This window comes from Calypte anna, chromosome 2 (genome assembly GCF_003957555.1).
Source record: "Calypte anna isolate BGI_N300 chromosome 2, bCalAnn1_v1.p, whole genome shotgun sequence".
Classification (NCBI taxonomy): domain Eukaryota; kingdom Metazoa; phylum Chordata; class Aves; order Apodiformes; family Trochilidae; genus Calypte; species Calypte anna.
The window spans coordinates 139,779,519-139,802,442 of NC_044245.1; the positions used below are offsets into that span (position 1 = coordinate 139,779,519).

Here is a 22,924-nt window from a genome sequence, read left to right on the forward strand (position 1 = left end):
GTGGAGATTAAAGAGGATGGTAAAAAGCAGCTGATAGCTAAGGAAGGAGATTTTATTTCCTTACATTATTTATAATCTCTAAGCACACATGGAAGTGGGGGACATCTAGGAAACAGCAAACCAGTCCCTCTCCAAGCACCTCTGTGTGTGTGTAGCAGCAGAGGTGGTAATGTGTCCCAGAGCCAGAACTTAATGGACTCATTAAAAACCTCATGGAATTCTGGGACGTAGAAGTGAGAACAAGAGGGCTTATATGGCTAATCAAATAATGTGAAAACTAAATGACTTTGAAAACAACCTGAATGAAAACCTGTGCGGAGGCAATGAGAGCAAATTATTCACTTTTGCCTCTCTAACATATTAGTGAAGAATTGCCAGGTGTTTGATGCTAGAAAGTAAAAGTGTTTTAAACTTTGTAGGAGTGGATGGTTAGACAAAGCCAGCTCTGTATAACAGAGCATTCTCTGTTGTTTTCTGAATTCTCTCACACAAATCACTTGGCTGAGAAGAACAAATTAATACTTACCATCTACAGCTACTTGCCATGTAAAGCAGATTTCTTTCTGGGGAACGAAGGGTGAAATCTCTCTCCACATAAATCACTGGTTTTCATTTCAACTTCAGTGAAGCAATCAAAGACATTAAGAGATGAAGAAAATAAGCATTATCAACTCATGTTGTTTAACTCCCCTAGTCCTAGCCAGGAACATTCTATATTGGTTATTGGTTAACAGTTTTATCCAGTCTAGGTTTTTATGATCTGCAATTTCCCTGTTCCACTGACAGCTACAACTGTCAGGCAGCTCACAGTGCACGTATTGGATTTTACAAAAAGATGCTTTACACACTATGTATCTTTTAAAAAGTACAATTATATTAAGTACAATGGGAAAAGGAGAGCACAGAACAATAGGGGAGCTGCAAAAGAAAATGCTTTCAAATCTGATTTGAAATATATATATATATATATAGGTATAATACACAAATATTTTTTATTCCTTCATTTCAAAAAGCTGTCAAGATTCAATAGGGACTGGAAGGATGACCAGGATGGAGGTCAGTGACGGATGACAAAGTGAAGAACACAACAGGAGAAGGAGGGTTATATAAGGAGATTTATCAGAAAATCAAGGAATCTGTTGAAAGCTGAGATGTTTCCCTCAGAGAACATGATCACTGAAGGCTCAGAACTACCACAGGTAAGAAAATCAGCTTCTCTTGGGCAAATATTTATGTCTTACCTGAGTAATGCTTGGCACCTGTCACTATAATGTTTAAGGCACTGTGTTCAGAGACAAAAAGTCCAGACTTTATAAACTCAGATTTTGTTTCAAATACTAGACCTGTAAATGCTATCCCTCAGTTCAGTCCATGTCTGAACTGCTACTGACTGAGGTGAAATCACCCACAGGCAGCTTCCATCTGAAATGGGCTGAATGTGCCCTGTTTTCAGACCATGTAGTGCATGCCACAGTGTTACTAGAACAGAAATTGTAAACAAGTGAATGTTATTGATGAAATGATTGCTGTTACAGAGGTAGAAAGCAACTTAAATGGCAGTTGTTCTTATTTGCTCTTGAATGTTGAAGAGAAAACATTTAGATTTAGACACCTCTGCTTGATCCTATGTCATTAACAGAAATTAAGCCAATTCTGTAGGAACTTTACCCTCTTGTCACGGACTCAGATGGTTTCCTTAATGTCACTGAGTTCAACAGTAGTAAAGCAGCTGATAATTTGGTTATTCCATTATATAACACCTACATGTTATTCCAGTATACAAAATCTGGAAGAGGAAAAGGTAAGACCGGTATATTGTGTTGGTTACTGAGACAAAAAACTTTACAGAAATCAAATATTTATTTAATTTGGCAACATAACTTGGCAGGAAAAGGAATAGATGGTTAAAAATTGCTCTAAAAATGCTGAACAAAGATGAAACAATACCAACACTGCAGGTGGTCCCTGTAAAACAGACATCAGGCAATGGCTACAATTATGTTTTACTTTCAAGAGATTAATTTGGCTTTGCAGTATGCAAAGTTCACATGCACATACCTATGAATAATTCTTAGTGGGACATCTATAATTCTTACAAATGTTATCTTGCAACACAAGAAGAAAATATTCCAGTCACAACAGCTTTTATTTTAAAACAGGCTTCTGAAACAAACAAACAAACAAAAAAAAATAAAAGCAAACGAAGTGCTACACAAATATGCTGCAAAGAGAGAGAATAATCATGGGATGGGCCACTTGGTCCTTGATAGTCACATTACACTCTGAGGTGTAATATATCCAGGCTCTTCCCATGACTTTCTCCCCCTCTCATGATCACCAACACGTGTGGTTAAGAGTATGAGCCCTTCAGACCATATAACACTTATTTTCCTGTAAAGAACCTCACCAAAAGGCCCTACAGGGGGGTTGTGGTTTATTTTTTAATAATTTCAATATATTGCTTTTGTTAAAAAGTCCAATTCTGACTCCAATAAATATTCTTTCTAATTAATTTTCTAAAATGCTTTAGCTTTTACTGCTTCAGCTGCTGCTGCAGAATATTTTGATTATAAGTAAATAAACTACAAAAACATCACATATTCTTCTTCCCTTTATGACCACTTTATGTTATTTTCATTTTACTCTATAGATGTGTTGCCTGGAATAACAAAGATAGTGGGAAATTTATTGAATGTGTTAGCATCTATAGTAACAATATTTATCATATTTGAACTGCAAGTTTTTGGTACAAAGATGATGAAAAACAGTATAATCATGTTTTCAAAGGATGCCCATTACTGCTTGATGTGGTGGGTCCTTCCTTACCTCTGCTTCTTGTGCACAATCCCATCCTCTTCCTGATGGCAGCAGCTGCAATCGTGTGTTCAAGTAACAACCCAAATCAGGCAACTGATCTAGGGGAGAAAAGAATGCTCAGTCCATACTCTGCTTCACTGGAATAAATGGAAGCCACTGAACCATGTTGCCAGGAGATAAAAGAAGGAACCATGCATTTCCCCAGCAGGACAGAACTCATCAGTTCCCACTGATCAAGAAAGTGGACCCAGGTGCCCTGATCCAGGCCAGTGTGAGCACTCCACTTCATCCCCTGTTTGGAAGGATTTCAGAGGTGGTTGATCAGAGAGTGCATGACTGCTACAGCAGAACTATGAGCACAGCAGGAGGGAGCATTCAGGATCTAGGGCTGCTTCTGGAATCAGCCCTTGCAAATTTGCAAAGGTTTCTCACAGCACTGAGCAGTACTGAGTGAATCCTGTTTAATCACATTCTGAGTGGGGACCAAGAATATGGCTTTCAGAAAGGAGAATATGGCATATTTTTGCTAACTGTGCAGATAAAGACCTTTTTGTAAGAACTGTCACGCCAGATAAATATATTTTCTATAGTTGGTATCTGCATTTTTTTTTAATCTGGGGAAAACAGAGGCTGCAGTCATAGAATCATAATATCATAGAATCATAGAATTGGCTGGGTTGGAAGGGACCTCAGAGATCATCAAGTCCAACCCTTGATCCGCTACCGCTGCAGTTACCAGACCATGGCACTGAGTGTCACATCCAGTCTGGTTTTAAATATCTCCAGGGATGGAGAATCCACTACTTCCCTGGGCAGCCCATTCCAATGCTTGATCACCCTCTCGGTAAAGAAATTCTTTCTAGTATCTAATTCTTTCTAATATCTTTCTAATATCTAGTCCTGGGAATGTTTCTTCAAAAGCAGTACTGGCATGAGGCTTTTGTGGAAACACTGGGCTGCACTGAGGAAATGCCCAGACAGTAGAAATGAAACATTTTTTTCTTCCAGATTTTTTTCCAGTTCAATGCACCATGAAACAATGTTGTATAGCAGAACAGAATGGAATGGCACAGCATAGCATAGAGTAGGAGTAGAATGGAGCAGATCACAGTGGCATAATACAAATGCTAGAAACCCCCCACCATTTTCTATGTAGATATTAATTATGAATGTTCAGTCAATACACTGATGCAAGTTATTAAATTAAGTATTCATATTAATTCCGATTCTGATCATCACCATCTGCTGGTATCAGAAATTTCAATCTGCTGGATTATTTGAAATGAATAATGACTATCCATGCTCCTCCCATATTAGGGTAAAAGTATCAATAATATTCCTTTTAGCTATTTCTCTAACCTGCTGTTACAAAAGCCATCAATGGGAGAATTTCCACAACTCACCAGGAAGCTCATTTGGTGCTGAGCTGCTGGAAAGCTTTCTGTAGTCCCTAGTTGAGTAATTCTTTACTGCATATTATGCCATCTTCCTTTTGTCCTGCCCTCAAAGGTAATGCAGAAGATGTGATCACCACTGGACATTTTTCCCTAAAAAAAATACTCATCTGGTATATGGATATCTTTTGTTTTGAATATTGCAGTGCTTTTAGCTAAAAGAAATGCATCTTATCTTTAAGATTAAATAATAAGGATGAGGGAGCCATGTTTTCTTCCTCAACCCCAGGTATAACACATTTGCAGGAATATTTGAAACTGTGAAAGGTTTGAGGTTTTTTCCAATAAATGGAAGAAATCTGTCATTCTTATACCCTTTCAACATACACTTCTAAGCACTGAAACACCTAAAGCTTTTCTTTCATTCCTTATTCATTACAATTACAGCTGCTCAGAAAATGCATATGGAAATCGAGTCATAGCCACAAGAAAAATGCTTGGGAAAAAAACCCTTTCCCTTCTTTATGGTATATGGTATATTCTGTTTTGTTTTTATCAGCCTTCTTTCCCAAAAATCCTTCCCCACTCTTCAGCTCCACTGACTGCATGTGCTGTAGATTTTGGAAAGTATTAATATTTGAGGCCACCCTGAGAACTTTCTGCAGGGGATCCATTCTCTGCTTGGTCCATAAGTGCCCAGGGCTACCTGGTCTGGTGATTCTGATGCAAGCCTGGGCAGTACTCACACAACTTCTGCAGCATTGCATAGGGGCACTGCCCTGGCTTAGTGTGCACAAAGCCCACAGCCTCACCAAAAAGTCAGTGGCAATATTGACCCTTCGAATTTCTTGTTGCAAATGCACCCCCACAATTAAATTCTTAATTTATGATTCTTAAATTCCTCACTAGTAGCAGCTTCTCACAAAGCTCCCTCAGCATTGCCATTGACACTGGCTCATTCTGTCCTGGAGGACAATGACTTGGCTTTAGTTATTCACACATCTATGACATCTCAGCCAGATTAGAGTGATAAAATGTGTCTGGCTTCCAAACCTTTGACAAAGGTCTATGTAATATTACCCCACTGCTTCACAACCCTGTCCTTTGCTCCCTATGCCAGTTGCTATTACTAAACATAACAAGACCACTGTCCTGACCTTTGAGGAAACCAGTGACCTGTGCCCAGGATATCTGAGAGATCAGCTAAAGCCTTCAAATGAGAATTACTGACAGTAATTCAGCTCCCTAGTAAAGTGGAGTATCTTAAAATTACAGTACAACTCCTTGGTCAAGAAAGTCACACTTCTTGCAGCTCTGGTCCCAGACTAGACATGATCTCCTGTAAGTTCAGAGACATTATGAGCATCATGACATTTTTTATCTCTAAGTGGTATGTGTATTTCATGTGTATTTCTTCAGCTTTGTCTTCTCTGTGGAAAATGTCCACTCTGGGAGATGCCAGGTCAGTGAACAAGAACTTTGTAGAAACTGAATGTTCAGCCCCTACTATGAAGCAAGTACTTTGTTTTCCTTGGTTTGCACTTCTAGCCAGCTCAAAAGTGAGCATTATCCAGTCACCAACAGCTGGAATGTAGGCATAATTCTTCTACTTTTAAGGAAATAAAAGGACTACTTGCAGTTCTGGAAAGGACTGAGAATTGCTATTCTTCAACAACAGAGAGGGGAAAGTGTCAGTATCTAAAATACAGGGGGGGAAGGCAGTATCTAAATTTATTGAATGCTTGTCCTTGCCACTCCCCATGCTGAAGTTACAGAAGGAAAGAAGGAAATAGAAACAGCAAAGCAAACAATTAACAGCAGACTGTAATTCACCATAATTTCATAAGGCAATAAAAGATACAACCTTCCAGTGGTGAGGGGATGCTGGATCAGAAAGCCCAGAGCTGGGAGGAGATGTTGGTAGTATTTGTAACCTAATTGTGCAGGATTCTTCTGTGGCTTTTTCAGGGCTGCAGGCACTAAATGCGAGGCAGCAGAGGGACAAGGCTGGCACCGTGTTAGAGCTCATCCCTCATCAGTGGAGTCAGAGGGGCTCCTCCCAGAAAGCTTCTTCTCTCCCCCCGTACATCTGCAGCTGTAAATCATTGCAGGTTTTCTTACCGGCTGCTGTTTTACAGTTTAATCATTACAAGGATAATGAAAGTAATGGTAACGGTTTTCTAGTTCTGACTGATTTGTTTTCTTGTCAGAACCGGAACCGTCTCTGCTTGGCACACTTCCCTTCCTCCCGCAGAACACGCCTGCCATCTTCTGGCCAGCCCAGACAGCACCAAGGGGGAGCTGGAGATGCTCTTGAAAAGGTCTGTACAGAATGGGGTCTTTCAAGTTGTGACAGCAATCAACAAAGCAAGCAGATTGAAATTAAATTTTGTTTTGGGATGTGACGTTCCCTATCACAGAATTTAACTTTCAAGGTGCACATAACTCCTCTGGCTCGGTTCACAAGGATTTGTCTGAGTTTTTCCTGGCATTTCACACCTGCAGCTATCCTGAAATTTTCTTTTGTCCCAAGTCTAAAGGGGACATTCAACCAAATAAGTCAATATTATACTGATTTTACATTGAAATCACACGTTCATGTGGGTTTTGTAGGAACTCAGTGTTGATGAAAACTGGAATTAGGGTTTTCATTAAGATTTATTAAAAAAACATGCAGTGGAACATGAGGCTGAGCAAAGTTCATGTGATGTCCATGCAAATATTTGATGTGGCTCTAATCAAAGCAAATACTGGAGTTTTATATCACCTTAGGAATCTTCAAGGAATTTGATAACTAGGAGTGAAGCCTTGGTTACAAGTCAAGCTTGAAATTCTGAAAACAATTATTTGCCCTTCATGATCTTCAAAAGAAGGCTGAATCTCTTTCTGAAGAATAGAAGTTATTTCAGGTATAAGAACTACTGTTTGATATTTCACAGCCTGTTACACATCACCTGAGGTTGCATGACCATAAATACTCCCTTCAAAGTCTATGATTAACACACAAGAGCAGAATTATGGAAAAAGCCATCCTTAGGGAAATGGAATCATATCAAAGTCAAAAAAACTTCACAAACTGCACTGTATTAATGAACTGAGAGAAAAGTGGGAGAAGGCTCTGATGATGTTTTCAAAACAGGGCACTGATCTGCATTTTCTTTTCAATATTTTATGTACTACACAGTACATCTTTATAACACATGCATATAATCTGCATCTTGCATTCGTATTATACATATACATACTATACATCACAATGCACATAATATTGATCTTAACTACTTGAATTGCTAAAAATGTATTTTCAATGTCACAATATTAAAACATGAAACTGGTTCATAAAAGAAAAATTCTGTGCTTCACATCACTTGCAGTGAAGAGAGATAGGAAGGGAACTGGAACCACCTATACAAGAGTGTAAAAAGTCAGTCAGGTTGGTTTCAGCTCCCTCCCAAAATTTACAAGTCACTTCTTAAGTCTCTGATGGAGACTGAGCTGTTCGTCACACAGCTTCAGTCAAATGAAGGGTTGGGAACCACCCAGCTTTCCTGGACAGGCAATGAGAAGATGTCTCTTCTGATATCTCTGGAGATTTCCACCTCTTCAAAGACCTTCTTCTAATACAGTCAGTGTCTGATTTCTCAAGAAGGGCACTAAACACAGACAGGCTTCCAGAAAGCAGTCAGCTGAGGGGAATCCTACTCCAGGTGTCTTGAAATGGTGATAAAACTGAAGAGCTGAAATGAGCTTAATTCACTGCATAAACAGAGGAAGTGGGGCTGACTTCAGTCCAGGCAAAAGGCTGAAAGACATCAGTTCAGCTTTTCTGCATCAGTTCCATGAATTTTATCACTGTTTATTCTAAGGTCAGGGTTTCCATGGGAGACAAAAGGCTGGACTGGTCATTTCTCCAAACCTTCTTTGCTCTGTACTGCAAATCACTTATGCTCTGCTTCCTGTCAGACAAAATTACCACCTTCTTCCCATCCTCTCATCACAATGTTAGCTACATAGAGTCCAAATCACACCAGTCCTTCTAACCCAGCCTCATGCATAGTTAATACTCAGACCTGTCTTTCTGCTGACCAAACACCTTGCTGAAGACTTCTCATGGAAGTAATATTGGGATCCTCCGTTACTGGGCAGGTCTTCCAGGAAGATTAATGCTGTGGCTGGTCTAGTTTTCAGTATAATTTGTATTCTCTCCACTTTTGTCCCTCACATGTTTTCTGTTCACCAAAATCTCCCAGATAAGCTCTTCTGAAGGCTAAAATCATCCTGGGATGTGCCATTTTAGCTAAAAACAGAAAAAAAATATTTCCAGTGTGCTTCAATAATTAAAAAAAGAGCTACAATACAGAGCAGCTGGCACTTTCAATTGGTTTTGACTAGTTTAATATTATCTAACTGGTGTTAACTAGCCAGAAGTAGTCCCACTGGTGACTGGCAGTAGAATCTGAGCCTATGAGCCATTTCCAGTTTTCATGAACTAGCTAAATTTAGTAGCCCATAGATGAGCAAATAGCTCCCATTTGGAACAGCATATGCAAAGGGCTGGGGAGCTGGGAGCAGGGTTGTTCTGCATGTGACTTCAGAAAACCCAGCTATTCCACTACAACTATTTTTTTGGCCTAGGCTTTGTACTGAGCTCAGTGGCAATTACAGTGAGAGCCTCAAGACTGTTTGGTAGCCTTGGACATAGCTTCAGTGCTCCAGAGAATCAGAGGACAGCTCTGGCAGAAAAGGCTCAGACCTGTCATGACAGGGAGATCAATGTTTTCACAGATGGGATTTTCTCTAGAGGATAGGATTTTTTGGGAAGCCCACATTTCTTGTGTGGTATGCTTAGTTTCCAGCATCATTCTGATTCTCTCCACTTTTCTCTTTCACAAAACAAGTAGCACAAATGGTAAAATGAACACTGGGATCCAGAGCTGAAGGAACCTGCCTTGCTCTTTGTTACTTCACTTTGTAGCGCAGGGATTCTACAGTTATATTCCAGGTATTGCTAAATATCTGAGAGAAACAGTTTTACAATGCCTCTGCCTTGCATATATTGAATTAGAATAGCCAGGTGCTGCCTTTCAGCTGTTCAGCTCACTGCATGCATCATGCATCACCTTATAATGGGAAAAAAAGTTGGGTGTAATCTATAGTTATTTTCGCTAGCTATGCAAAACAACATATAGAGCAAGGTTCTGTATGTATACTGCTATTTAATTTGTGTTCTCAAAGGGAAAAGTTTCATTTATGAGGTTAAAAAATAGCACTGGATCTACGTTTTATTTATTATATTTACAGCTGTATAACACAAAGCATGGCTGAGGGCAGAGAGAGCAGCATTTCCTCTTCTGTGTGCTTGAGACAAAATCATAGAATCACAGAATGTCAGGGGTTGGAAGAGACCTCTGAAGATCATTGAGTCCAAGCCCCCTGCCAGAGCAGGACTAAAACTAGGGCAGGTTACTCAGAAATGTATCCAGACAGGTCTTGAAAGTCTCCAGAGAAGGATACTCCACAACTTCTCTGGGCAGCCAGTTCCAGGGCTTTGTAACCCTTAAAGAAAATGTTTCTCATGTTGAAGTGGAACTTCTGTGCTCTATCTTGAATCCATTGCCCCTCATCCTATCATAAGGCACAAGTGAGAAGAGGTTGTCCCTTCCTTCTTGACACCCAGCCCTCATATATTAATTAGATCCCCTCTCAGTCTTCTCATCTCCAGACTAAAAAGCCCCAGGTCTCTCAGCTTTTCTCCATAAGGCAGGTGTTCCATTCCCTTAATCATCCATGTAGCCCTCCATTGTGCTCTCAAGTAAATCCCTGTCCCTCTTGAACAGGGGAGCCCAGAACTGGATACTCTCACTAGGGCAGAGCAGAGGGGCAGAAGAATCTCCCTCAGTCTGCTGGACTCAGTGTTCTTAGTGCACCTCAGGAAACCATTGGCCTTCTTGTCCACAAGGGCACACTGGTGTTCCATGGATAACTTGCTGTCTAGCAGGACATTCAGTGCTAGTGAGTGTGATCTAGAGGCTACTTCCAGCTGAGTGTAGGAGGCCTCATCAAAATAATCACAAGACAATATGACAATCATTACTATTTCTCTCTCTCAGTTATGCCACCCTTTCTGAATCATTGTCTGGCAGTTGGAAAATGAGCTGTACCATCTGTCAGACTATTCCTGTTTCCTACCTGTTTAAGGAAAGACCCATTTTTATGTGAACAGATACTAAACTCACAAGGACAGAATATAAACTAATATTAAAATCCAGAGAAATATTGCATGTCAGTTCCTAGGATGAATTTCTAGCATCCACTCTGAAATACTTTAAATATATTTTGCTACTTTAAACTTCTAGAGTTGTTTTTACTGTGTGATTTGTAATAAAGTGTGCTGCCTTTCCTGCCATGGATTAATAACAGGATTGGGAGGGGCCTGGCGAGACCTTTAAAAAAGGGTGTGATCAAGATGTAAAAAAAAAAAAAAAGATCCTTAATCATTTTTCTTTCTGCTTGCTTAGTTAAGTCATTAAACGAGGTCTTTCACAGCCTGGGAAAAGAGGGAAGACCCCTGGGCTGGGAGACACAGTGTGCATTTGTGGTGAGTTACAAAAGACAGACAACAGACATTTCTCTGAGTAGTGTTTGGAAAACAAAATAACAATAACAAAACCAGTGGAGGTGAAGGATCAGGGAGGACTGATCTTAAGTACTGAATTTCCCAACGGGCCCAGCACAGAGAACTGGAGCCAAGAAAGCCAAGAGAGTGATGACCTCCTGGTACCTCCTGGCAGGAGCTGGGCAGCAGAGCTCTGCCTGGCATCCACATCTGTCATCCTCACAGAGGGAAGGTGGCAGGGGTTAGCAGGTCTCTCTGTGGCCAGGAGACACCAGGAAAAAGTTTCACACATATTCTATGTCTTTTCTTATCTCCTTGCTAAGTGTGCTGGTATTAGTTAGGAAATGAGATCAATGTGTCAGTGAGCAACTGTTACTATAACTTGTTCTCTTTGCACACTTTTTTCTCAGAAGGCAAAACTTAAAGGCTCTTTCTCTGACAGTTTTATAGAAAACTGTACAGCCATAAGCAACAAGGTCTAAACCATTTATTTGCAATCATCTTTTTAATTTAAAGAGAATGAGGATGTTTGCCATTAAAGGAAGATAGGGAAAATAACAGAACTCAGAGATTTTTCTCCTGCTGATGATGCATGTGAGTCTTGTCTCTTGTCAGAGGTGACCCAAGACTCATCCCTGCATTTTGACTCTCCAATGTATGCTGTGAAGACAGAAAAATGTCTTGTCAAGACAGAAAAATCTCTCAGGCATTTTGAACTTCCCAAGTGAGCATTCTCTTCAAACAAGCCATAAAAATGCCATCCTTCATGGAGGTCTCTCAGAATGAGCACTCGTGCAGCCAACATTCACATGTCACTTCACACAGACATGAAATTAAAATCAATTTTTTTTTTTGTCCAATGTTTATTGTGAGTAACATGTAAGCCCATGGCATTTAGCTGTAAGAGGAGGAATATAATCTAATACAATAGCTAAGCTTAAGCATGTTAATTTTTATAGGGAAATTCTTAATGTATTGAACAGACCCTATGTCATTAACAATATTCACAAGTTTTAACTTAGCTTTTCAAATATTATCTTGATGTGCTCTTCTCTTCAGAAGAAGACACAGATGCAAACTATTCTTCTGTAAAGACTACTGGTGTCTTTATAGTATTAAAAACAGTCATGAGTGTAGGTCATTGCACCTTCAATAGCAATCCCTCAGTCTTTAAATATTCTGCAAGGACCACAAACAAAGTCGATCTCTAGCAAACTGCAGAACAAGCCAGATGCAGGAAGGCCGGGGCACCCACCTGCATTATCCAGCAATTCCTTCTACACCCAAAGCCCCAAGGGGTGCTCAGGGATGACACAAAGTGTCCCCTGCAGGGGGAAAGGAGCAGCTTCAGGGCAGCACAACTGGGTGTCACCCACATACTGAATCCACCAAAACCTGCCTTAATAAAACATTGATATTTGGCTTTTAAATAATGCAGATATGCTGCTCTCTTTTATGCTAAAATATCACTGTAGAAGATGAAAATTAAGCACTTTTAGCTTCTTTTATGATTCTTGGTGTGGTTTTTTTTTTTCAGTCCAAAATATGAATGTCCTTACTGACTGTAATGAAAAAGCTGTTATGGATAAGCGAAAGATATACTGTACAGAGCTTTATTCTTACATAAGGAATGCCAAATGGAATTGGGTAATTTACCTCAAAAGGTATCTGGGAAGGAGAAATTAAATTTGGAAATAGTTAATGGATTGCTACAGTCATTGCAAACTAAAATTAATTCTTGCCATGCATATTTGGCACTGTATTCCTTATCAGCCAACTGTTTTTTGTTCTTACAAAATTTGTTGTTCTTATGTAGGGCTAAATTTATTTGTGTTATAGCAAGGCAAAGGTATATTGTGTCTTTAAAGCTTCTTAGGATCTTGTAATTAGAAAAACTGCACTTTTATTCTTTTCCTTTTTAAAAAAATGTGATTTGTTTTAGTATCTAATGTAGGCATTGGCATTAATCCAATTAAGCCTCTGGCTTGCGGGGCTCATGAGAACACTTAAACAATTTTACTAAAAGAGTTTTGCCAAAATGTGGGCCAGGATGTGGCCATTACACACATGCAAACACCCTCAACATGGCCTCTGCGGACTGGTATAGATATAATATATGGGCTCCATACAACACTAAAGATTGCTGCACATCCAGTCACTTCAGCACGTGCTGCTCACACACCCGTGCTGCAAGGAAACCATCAGGTGCTGCACTTGAGAATTGGCATTCATGAGGTCCTCTTTTTCAATTTTTACAAACTGAAATTGAAAACTTGCAATACATTTTGAAAAAAATTATATTAATTTTGACCACTGTGAGAGGTAAAAAACCCCACAAAAATAATTTTAACATGACTGGGAGTAAAATCCCAACTGTCTGCCACATGCCACATAAGACATCACTGGAAAGTGACTTACATTTGGTAGTGAAATAAATTCATCTGTGACTTTCTGATTCAAAGAGTGATATAATGAGTTTTATTTAACTATTTGGAAATAATTTTCAAGTGTAAAGTTCTTATTTATTATGGAACAACTCCCTAGGGCATGTTCTTTGGTGCCTTGTCAGGGTGTGTTTGTCTGACACTTGACACGTTTACCAAGTACACACAGCCACAAGGATACATGGAACAACCTTCACCTTGGAACTCAGGTCTGTCTGCCCTTAACAGTTAATCTACATAGGCAAATAAAGAATTTGTCTGTTATTTTAGGAAGTCTTCTTCCTAATTCTTCTGCAATTTCTTAATTGCAGAAGTCCCCAACTAAGAGAACTTCTAATAGGAGTGTTAATATTAATTTACTTAGAATAGAATTTAATCCCCAAATTTACAAAGAAGTTGAGACTGCATTTAACCCTAGAAATAGCTTGATGCATTTTCCTGAATTTCTGTACATAACTGAACTGAAGTCAGTGGACTTATGTCAGCAAAGTTGAATTTTATTATTCCACTTTGGAAACTATGCAGTGCAAATTGCAAAATTAAAAATACCCAGTAGGTGTCATCTTCCTACATATTGTACAGATGATTATCAAGTTCAGATGGTGGTTTCTTTTTAATTGAACTTAACTGAAAAGTAGGAATCTTAAACACTGCAACATGTTTGCTGAAGAATGTGTGTAAAAAATGTATTAATTTGATCTGATACACTTTAATAATCCTAGGATTTCTGGAATGCTTTCAACCCAGAGCCATTTATGCACCATCTAATGTGCAGATATCCGTGACTGTACTTTCATGCCTAAATAATGTCTGTAAAATATGCTTGTAAATGCTTGTCTTTAAACCTTAAAATCTACCTTATGGATTCATTTAATCCACATCTTCTTAAAGCAGTATGTTCTACAGCATTACCTCTGATCCTGAAGTCTGTATTTCAAACATGGATTTACATCCTCTTTACTGATGAGGATGTTAAATGAAGTTGGAAAGGGAATCCCATTTCCATAAATGGTGTTTTAAGTTGTTGATTTATTAAGATTACACCCTATATAAATGAATAGTTTCATCTGGATTATTGAGAAATTTCAGTTCTCTCGGATCTGCTTGATTTACCTGGCTTTTCATTTCATATAAAATACTTCTATTTATAGTCAGAAGCTTTATACTTATTTGAGGGCTGAAATTATTCAGCCATTCACTGTGATTCAGCCATCATCAGATCTAAGTAAAATAACTTTTCACATTTTAAACTCAAAGCTTTATTATTTGTAGTGGTGACACTTACTAGGTCAGAGTTAGGCCTTCCAGCATGTGATTAAAACATGCACTTTGTCCATGTCCATGGATTTTGTAATACAATCCTTTAGCAATCTGGCAACATTTCTGGCTTTGTTAGTCTAGGGCATTGCTTAGGAAAGTTCCTGTGCAATCGTGTTGTTGTCTGATCCAAAATTCTTTGAAAACAATAGAAAGACTTCCAAAGGCTTAAGCCATGAACTGGTTGGGCTCAGGAAAAGGCTGAGCTATGGCAGGTGGAAGTGGAGCCAGGCAGTGCCAGGAAATTGCAGTCTGGCAGCTGATTGCAGCTGTGGCCTGAAACTGGTTTTTAATTAGCACAAGCGATGGGGTGGGAAGTGTCCCTATTTCAGCTGGTCTATCATTGATTACACATTCACAATTAATCTATTTTTTAATCTTTTTGTATTGTTTTGTTTGAAAATCAAGTAAGCTTGGAGTTTCCAGAAGCTAGTCCCTGCATCTGTGGCAGAATGAGAAAGGAAACGTAATTTCAAAGGAAAAGGCTTTTTTTCCCATATGATCTTGGTCTATGGTTATGAATCAAGACGGGGCTTTTGCATCACACACGAACAGGAAATTCTGCATAGCCCTCCCCTAATTAAAAGCTCATTATTTCTTCAAGGTGAACTACTCATTAACAGCCGGGAAACTATTACCTTTGTGCTCCTGCCATCCGCATGGAGCAAGGTGGTGAACAAAGAATGCGGGGCACAGGGCTTATGGGATGAGTGACAGATTCCTCCTGGGCCGAGAGGAACCAACCCGGCAACAAACCCCACGTCTCCCAGCTGGGCTGGGGCTGCCGAACAGGGTGAATAACACGGGTGATGTGAAAGGGCTCCTTGTGATCTAAGCCGAGTTTTATCAAACACTGGAAGGGGCTGCCCAGGGAGGCGGCTGAATCGCCATCCCTGGAGGTGTTTTTAGAGCCGTGCAGATGTGGTGCTGAGGGACGTGGTTGAGCACTGGACCTCGGCAGCGAGGTTAATGGTTGGACTCAAATCTATTTCAGGCATTTTCCATCTAGAACGATTCTGTGACTCCATAATGAGGCATTAATCCGTGCTTATCATTTACGGAATAGCAGACAGTGCTTTATTTTGGTGCTGCTGAGGTGCCAGAGGGGAAAGGTGAAGCTTCCTGGCAAGCCGGGCCCCACGCTGGCAGCGCTGCCACAGCCCGGGCCCTGCTCCTTCCCCCGGCCCTGAGGGAAAGTGGCCCCGCCTCCGCGCTCGCCTCAGCGCCAAGACGGGAGGGATGTCCCTCAGACGGCCCCACTACTCGGGCTCTGGCACTGCCCGGCCCCTCCATGCCTGAGCTGGGCGCCGTGGGTGAGGTCCCAGCCCCCCGCATCCCCCGAGCTTCAAAGGAGCAGTGGGCGGGGCCGTGCGGGCGTCACAGTGCGCGGCCCCGCCCCCTCCCGCGGCCCGGCTGGGGCCGGAGCTGCCGAGGGAGCGCGGAGGAGCATGGAGGCGGCGCGGCGGGGGGCCAGGCCGGGACGGGCGGCGGGACCGGGGCGGTAGCGAGCCCGGCGGCCGCAATCCCACATCGGCCTCCTCAGCTTGTTAAGAGGCGCCTGAGGTGTGCTGCTGCTGCCCCCTCGCAGGGGATGGCGGCTCCGGGCCCTCCGCAGCTCCCGTGGCTGCGGCTGGGCCCGCGGCTGCGGGCCGGGCTGGAGGTCGCGCTGCGGGTGCCCAGCTTGTTCCTCATCGACGCCATCTTCAACTCGTCCCCGCTGCCGGGGGGCTCTCTGGGCGCCGCGCTCCTGGGCGTGCTGCTGCGGCTGCTGGGTGAGAGACCTTCCCCTCCCGCCCGCCGTCCTTCCCCGCCCGCCGCGCAGCTCCGCCCTTCGCTGCCGGTCGGTCGCTGGGGGTCGGCGTCCCCACCGGGCCGGGGCTGAGGCCTGGGCCGGGGCCCCTCCTGGCCGCTCTGTGTCCCGCTGGGCTTGTTTACAGCCGCAGGCAGGGCACGGCCGCCGCCTCTCCCGCCCCGTCCCTTCAGCCCAGTGCCCCGCTGCCGGCTGCTGCCGCGGCCTTGTCTCTGGTCCCCTGCCCTCCTCTGTCTCTGACCCCTTCCTTCGTGCCGCTTCTTCCCTGCAGTCTCGGGCTCCTCCGCTCCCCGAGTACCTGCTGGGCTACCTCTCTCTCTCCTCTGCTCTCTCTCCCCTCGCAAGCCGCTGTGCCTCCCCCTGTGCTCCGTAGGCGCTTTACTCCCCGGGCCTCCTCCTCTGTCCCCTGACTCCCGGCTCTCGCCGCAGGGGCTCCTCCTGCTTCCCGGGGCCGCAGGCAGCCGCCCCAGCACAGCCCCGGGCCCGCACCGGGCGTGGCGGTGGCCGAGGCCGCGGTGTGGCCGGGTGGGCGCTGCTCGCCATGTGCCTTCCTCGGCGGAAAGCATTGGAGACTGTGAATGATTTTATGGTTTTTATAAAAGCACTTCAGAGAGTTCGATGTCTTCCTGAATTACGCTGTTAAATTCTTATTCTAGGAACAGCATTTCAGTAAGGTCGGGAATTTGGTTCCTAAATGAAAGTGAGGTCTCTTGAAACTTGGTTATTTTTGAGCTTTTTTTAACTCGCTGGGATGAAGGTTGGAATCACAAGTTGTAACTAGGTGTTACTATTTCCAGGATTACTTGTAATCTTTGGTGCGTATGTAGCTTTGTCTAGGCTGGAGCCCCATTCTGCTGACTGCTGTATGGGGGATGCAGCATCGTGTATCATACCCTGGAGCTGGCACTCTTGAGGCAGGAAGGAAAGGAGAGTTCAAAATACGGCAGGAGGTTTTTTTTGCAGGCCCGTGTCATGTTGGGGTTTTTGTTTTGTTTTATGCTTTTAGTAGAAAACCTAGGAAATAGGTGATGTGGCCTTGGGGGTATGAAGCTTAAGAGTGATTAAAAGGAAAGATACAGAGTGAGAAATGTGGTGGTTACACATTGCAGAAGTTGAGAAGTGGAGGGGAAAAAGTAAAGGCTTTTATTAAATATAGGATAAGCACACAACTCGTCCTCTAGAGAGAAAGACTATAATTCTGCAGAGATTATATAGCTTTTGGGGGTGTTACTGAACAGTTATGAAATATTCTGGGAGTACAGTTCTTCAAGCGTGCTGATACAGATCTGTATGTTTTTAAAAGTTTTACTGCAGGATTCCTCAGTGTGATTCTTCCAGCCCTTTTCTATTCGATTACGTAGCATTGTACACAGTAGGGAACCAAGTTCTACAACTGGAACGGAAATTTTCTTTAATCTTTTTGACTTGTGTTGCTTTGTCTCCAGCACTGTTTACCTATCATGCCTTTGCATGGGGTCTTTTTATGCATCTGGGTTCCAGCAGAACTACTTTCTCCCAGTGATGTGAAACTTTAATTCAGACAGTAGTCTTGCCTCAACAAGGCCACTGATTTTTGAGAGGGTTACTATAAATACTGTAGTCTGTAGAAAGATGTGGAAACAAGTAGAGTGGCTGGGGAAAAAATAATTTGGCACTTCCACGTGACTAAAATGCTTCTGTGTAAAGGTAATTAAACCCTGCAACTGACTGGAAGTCAAATACTAAGTAGTGCACCACTATACAGATACTGACAAATTGCAGGAGTTAAAGGAAAGATGAGAGGGAGGCATTTTTAAAAGTAAATGTATGTGGTTTGATGAAATGCTGTGTTTGGAGGCCATCTTGGAGATAGTTGGTGATGGGTGGCATGGACAGGAACAGGAAAGAGGAGCAGCACTACAGAAACACAAATCTCAGAGGAGGAACTGTACCATTTCCTACCAAAGGGGAATGGAGAAAAGTTTGGTGAACACCTTGCAGGGCAGGGGACATCTTGTCATGGCAAGATGGACTGAAGGACATGGATGGAACTGGGGAAGGCGAGTGCTCGGCTCCCCTTCCGTGACTGGAGTTACCTTTGTGGTCTTTGGAGGTGCCTTTGGCAGAGGGGTTGAGGTCTTGATTTTTTTACACAAGTGCTGACAGAAACGTTTTACCTTTTACAGGTCCCTCTTCAGAGGAACCAGTAGGTCAAGGATTTCTGTTGACTCATTGTAGTACTGTTTTTAGGGCTGTGTCCTGCATGTGAAATGTCAGTGTTTTGGGATAACCGGTAATATCAAAATAAGAGGCCTCTTGGTGCAAGGGAGAAAAACAGGTTTTGTTCACTGTCCTGTTTCAGAGCAGCCTGCTGGGTGTTAAATGCAGTTACATAAATACTCACATAAAGGTATGTGAGCCTTTTCTGTAACTTCAGAGGATGCAAACTTGTCAGGAGTGTTGGCTGTCCCATAGGTGTTTATGATGGTATGCATGAAAAGGAATGAAAGTGTCAAGCTTGTTTTTAAAAAGTGCAGTATGTAGCAAATATTCAGCTTTTCACAGAAGAACCAAGCTACAATACAAGGCACTTTCTGAAACTGAGGCTTCTTTAGTCTACTTTGCAAGGTTACTAAGTTAATGATTAGTTAAGGAAAATGTTTTCATATCAGTGAACGATGCTGGCAAGGAACACTGAACGGGCACATTAGAAACTTTTTTTTTGTAGTCTGTTTTTTGCTGTTGATTCATGTTGATCCTCTCCTGTCTTAATCAGACCTCTAGGGTGTTTGGTTTTTTGTTGAGTTTGTTTGGGGTTGGTTTTGTTTGTTTGTTTTGAGAGGGGGTGGGAAGTTGCTTCTAGTTGTTTGAATTTTTTTTTAACACAAGCAGCTGGCAACAGTACTGACAAGATACCATGGCTTAAAATAATGCAGTTTTTTTTAAACACTTGATTATGGAGGATTTGGAACAATCTAGACTACAGTTGTTAGAAATGACTGATGCTGTCCTTGTAGAAAGAGGATTACTTGTGATCTCAATAGTTTTAGTACAGATATTGAAAAGCAGTTTACAAATATAGGTTGTAAAGATAAAAATCTCTCCAGCCTGGTTTGGATGAGAAAGCAGTTGCATTGAGTGGAAGCTGATTGAGAAGCCCAAAACAAAGGCAGTGTGTTTCCTGAAGGGAAAAATACTTAAGGAAGTGAATCTGATGGTAATTACCATTTAATTTAACATCAGTTAGGGCAGAGTTCTTACCTTTGTAGTACAGTGATAAAATAAGCTGCTCTGCAGGAGTCTACTGCAAGGACATAAATGTAATGCCAAGGAACTATATATGCTATGATAGAATTTCTCCTAGGAAGGTGCAGACTGTCCAACCATGGTCAAGATCATGATCAGTGTGAAGGGAAAGGTTAAGAGTCAGATTTACATTTTGAAATTCCTGTTTGCTAAGAGGTAAGAGACAGGTTTACACTGGCATTGGCAAATAGGTGATTGGTTTGGTTTTGGATTCTGTGTGCAAAAGCTTTATATTGCAGATGGTCTCTGTGAGACTGTTGCAGGATGCCCTACCAGAAAGAAAATAAAACTGGTTGGATTAGAACAGTGCTGTGCTCTCCCCGGAGTATATAAGCTACAGCAGTTTTTCAGTATTTTCCCACTAAGGGCTTTAGCAAAAGTGATTTGGTGACTGTTAACTTTAATCAGCTTGGATATCTGTAGTTGAGTGCTCTGCTCAATGAATTAGGGGACTTCAGGAAGAAATTAGTAAAATTTACTAACTTTGCTTACAAAGGTGATTCAGTATCTGGTGATTGTTTTATAGAACCCTTGTCTCCCCCTGGATTTCTGGAGTAAGGCTGACAGGCTGGAAGTTGTTACAGCTCTAGCCTAAAACTGCAGATGAACTTAACTGTAATTGTGACTTAATGCTTGCTTTGGCTTTGTTTCACAACTGCAGTGCTCAGATGTATTAAATGCAGAGATTCAGTTGTCCTCTGGGGTGTTTTCAGAAAAGGGCACTGTTGGTGAAGTTGCAAGTGAATAATTGGGAAGTGATACATTAAAGAAATGCAGTGCCAAAGCTGATATGCTAAAGGCTTTTACTGATTTTCTGCTGAGAACTAAATTATTTCAATCTGTTTTTAGGTGTCTTTTTATCCAGCGTTGTTCTGGTCTTACAACAGCAAGCACTTTTCAAGTTTTATATGATCACCTCAGCATTTCTGCTGGCTGCAACTTCAGTGTTGGTCAATTACTACGCTTCTTTGCACGTAAACTTCTACAGTGCCTACTACACAGCTGCGTTTGGAATTCAGATCTTCCCTCACAAAGGACCTTCACTATGGATGGCACTTTCTATCCTTCAGCTTACCTTTGGAATTGGATACGTTACACTGCTAAATGTGCAGTCCATATACTCTCAACTCATCATCCTGGATATACTGATTCCTGTGATTGGATTGGTTGTTGAATTACCTTTAAATATCCGGCAGATACTAGTTTTTATTTCAGGCCTAGTTCTGACACTGAACACCACAGCCATTTTAGTTGCCAAGCTGAAATGGTTCTATTACTCGGTGCGATACGTGTACCTGCTGGTGAGGCACATGTACCGCATCTATGGATTACAGCTCCTGATGGAAGATACGTGGAAGAGGATTCGGTTTCCAGCTGTACTGCGTGTCTTCTGGCTAACAAGGCTTGCAGCACAGGCTGTGGTATTAACATATGTTGTAAAGATGGCTGAAACTAATACAGAAGAACAATTCTTCTTTATATCGTGGGATAACTGTTGGGAAGTGATCTGCAGTCTGATCATTAGTGGGTGTGACTCGACTCTAACTGTGCTGGGCATGAGCGCCGTCATTTCCTCCATAGCGCATTATTTGGGACTCGGCATCTTGGCCTTCATAGGATCGACCGATGAGGATGACAAAAGGCTTGGCTTTGTAGCACCCGTCCTGTTTTTCATTTTGGCTCTGCAGACTGGGTTAAGTGGGCTGAAACCAGAAGAGCGATTGGTTCGCCTGAGTCGAAACATGTGCCTTTTGTTGACTGCAGTCCTGCATTTTATCCATGGAATGACGGACCCCGTGCTGATGTCCCTCAGTGCCTCCCACGTGTCATCCTTTCGCAGACACTTCCCTGTCCTGTTTGTTTCTGCTTGCCTTTTCATCCTTCCAGTTCTGCTCAGCTACATCCTCTGGCACCACTATGCATTGAATACATGGCTTTTTGCAGTTACAGCATTCTGTGTAGAGCTTTGCCTAAAAGTAATAGTTTCTATCACTGTTTATATATTGTTTATGATTGATGGCTATTATAATGTGCTATGGGAAAAACTTGATGACTACGTCTACTATGTTCGTTCAACTGGCAATATCATAGAGTTTATTTTTGGAGTCATCATGTTTGGCAATGGAGCTTACACAATGGTTTTTGAATCGGGAAGCAAGATCCGTGCTTGCATGATGTGTCTCCACGCATACTTCAACATCTACTTGCAAGCAAAGAATGGCTGGAAGACTTTTATAAATCGCCGTACTGCTGTCAAGAAAATAAACTCTCTTCCAGAGGTGAAAGGAAGTCGGTTACGGGAAATCGATGATGTTTGTGCAATCTGCTATCACGAGTTCACCACCTCTGCTCGCATTACTCCTTGCAACCATTACTTCCATGCACTTTGTCTTCGGAAGTGGCTGTACATTCAGGACACCTGCCCGATGTGCCATCAGAAAGTGTATATTGAGGACAAGGAAAACGCCAGTATCTCCAACAACAATGGGTTTGTGGCACCAAATGAAAATCCTGTGCAAGTTGCAGAAGAAGCTGCTGAAGCTGAAAATGAATTAAATGAAGACAATGACAGTTCTGATAGTGATGAGGATGATGATGACTGTGTGGTGCAGCACTTGAACGAGACTCTTAATGTTGACTCTAACTCTCTTGGTGATTAAGATGTCCTTTACTAAGCTGTGAGGTATTAAGGATTGACCTCAAGAGAATAAAGTATCACTTTGTAGTTATTGTACTTAAGCACAACAGCAGTATCTCAGTGTTGGGTCTGTGAATGGTGGTTGTTTACTGTGGTGTGTGCTACTGTAAATATACCTCTAATTTTTGCTGGTCTCTTTCATGACCACCTTAAAATTATGTACATTATTGTACATGGAATAAAATGTTTTCACGTTTTTAAGATGGTTGGGAAAACACTCTTTAATTGATGTAGTGATAATGCTGTGCCAAAGACTGTATACCAATAATCCCTGATCAATGAGGTCTGGATGCAAATCAAGAAATGCTGGTGAAAATAGACTGTTTAGTAGGTCAAATCAGAAATGAAAAGCCTGAACCAAAGCAGCTTTACTTACAAATTCAGTATTAGCTGAGCTTTATCGCTAAAAACTAGTGAGTTGTGTTTTAAAAAGAACAAAATAAAAATTTAGGTTGGTAGACTTGATGTTACAGCATTTGCATCTGTGGAACAAAGGATGGAACTGCTGTGTTTTCTGGTAAAGTAGCAAAGCGTGCCAGTGCT

General features: G+C 41.8%; 1 protein-coding gene and 1 long non-coding RNA gene across 2 annotated transcripts; one reads left to right on the forward strand and one right to left on the reverse strand.

Annotated features, from left to right (window-relative positions):
• Window positions 1–1,873: 1,873 nt before the first annotated feature.
• On the reverse strand, window positions 1,874–6,252 carry LOC115597912. The gene is made up of 4 exons (XR_003987250.1): window positions 6,076–6,252; window positions 2,827–2,915; window positions 2,059–2,163; window positions 1,874–1,965 (listed from the first exon to the last, which is right to left on the reverse strand). It is a non-coding gene; the product is annotated as an uncharacterized LOC115597912 (long non-coding RNA).
• A 9,798-nt stretch (window positions 6,253–16,050) lies between these two features.
• On the forward strand, window positions 16,051–22,579 carry RNF139 (ring finger protein 139). The gene is made up of 2 exons (XM_030446401.1): window positions 16,051–16,360; window positions 20,533–22,579. Exons 1-2 carry the CDS (start codon window positions 16,180–16,182, stop codon window positions 22,341–22,343), a joined length of 1,992 nt encoding a protein of 663 aa, XP_030302261.1. The 5' UTR covers window positions 16,051–16,179; the 3' UTR covers window positions 22,344–22,579.
• Window positions 22,580–22,924: the final 345 nt, after the last annotated feature.

Bases quoted from the DNA above. Each gene is read 5' to 3' on its own strand.
- RNF139 (XM_030446401.1), top strand. From the start codon at position 16,180: ATGGCGGCTCCGGGCCCTCCGCAGCTCCCGTGGCTGCGGCTGGGCCCG. The intron at 16,361-20,532 runs GTGAGAGACCTT...ATCTGTTTTTAG, and splicing joins CGTGCTGCTGCGGCTGCTGG to GTGTCTTTTTATCCAGCGTT.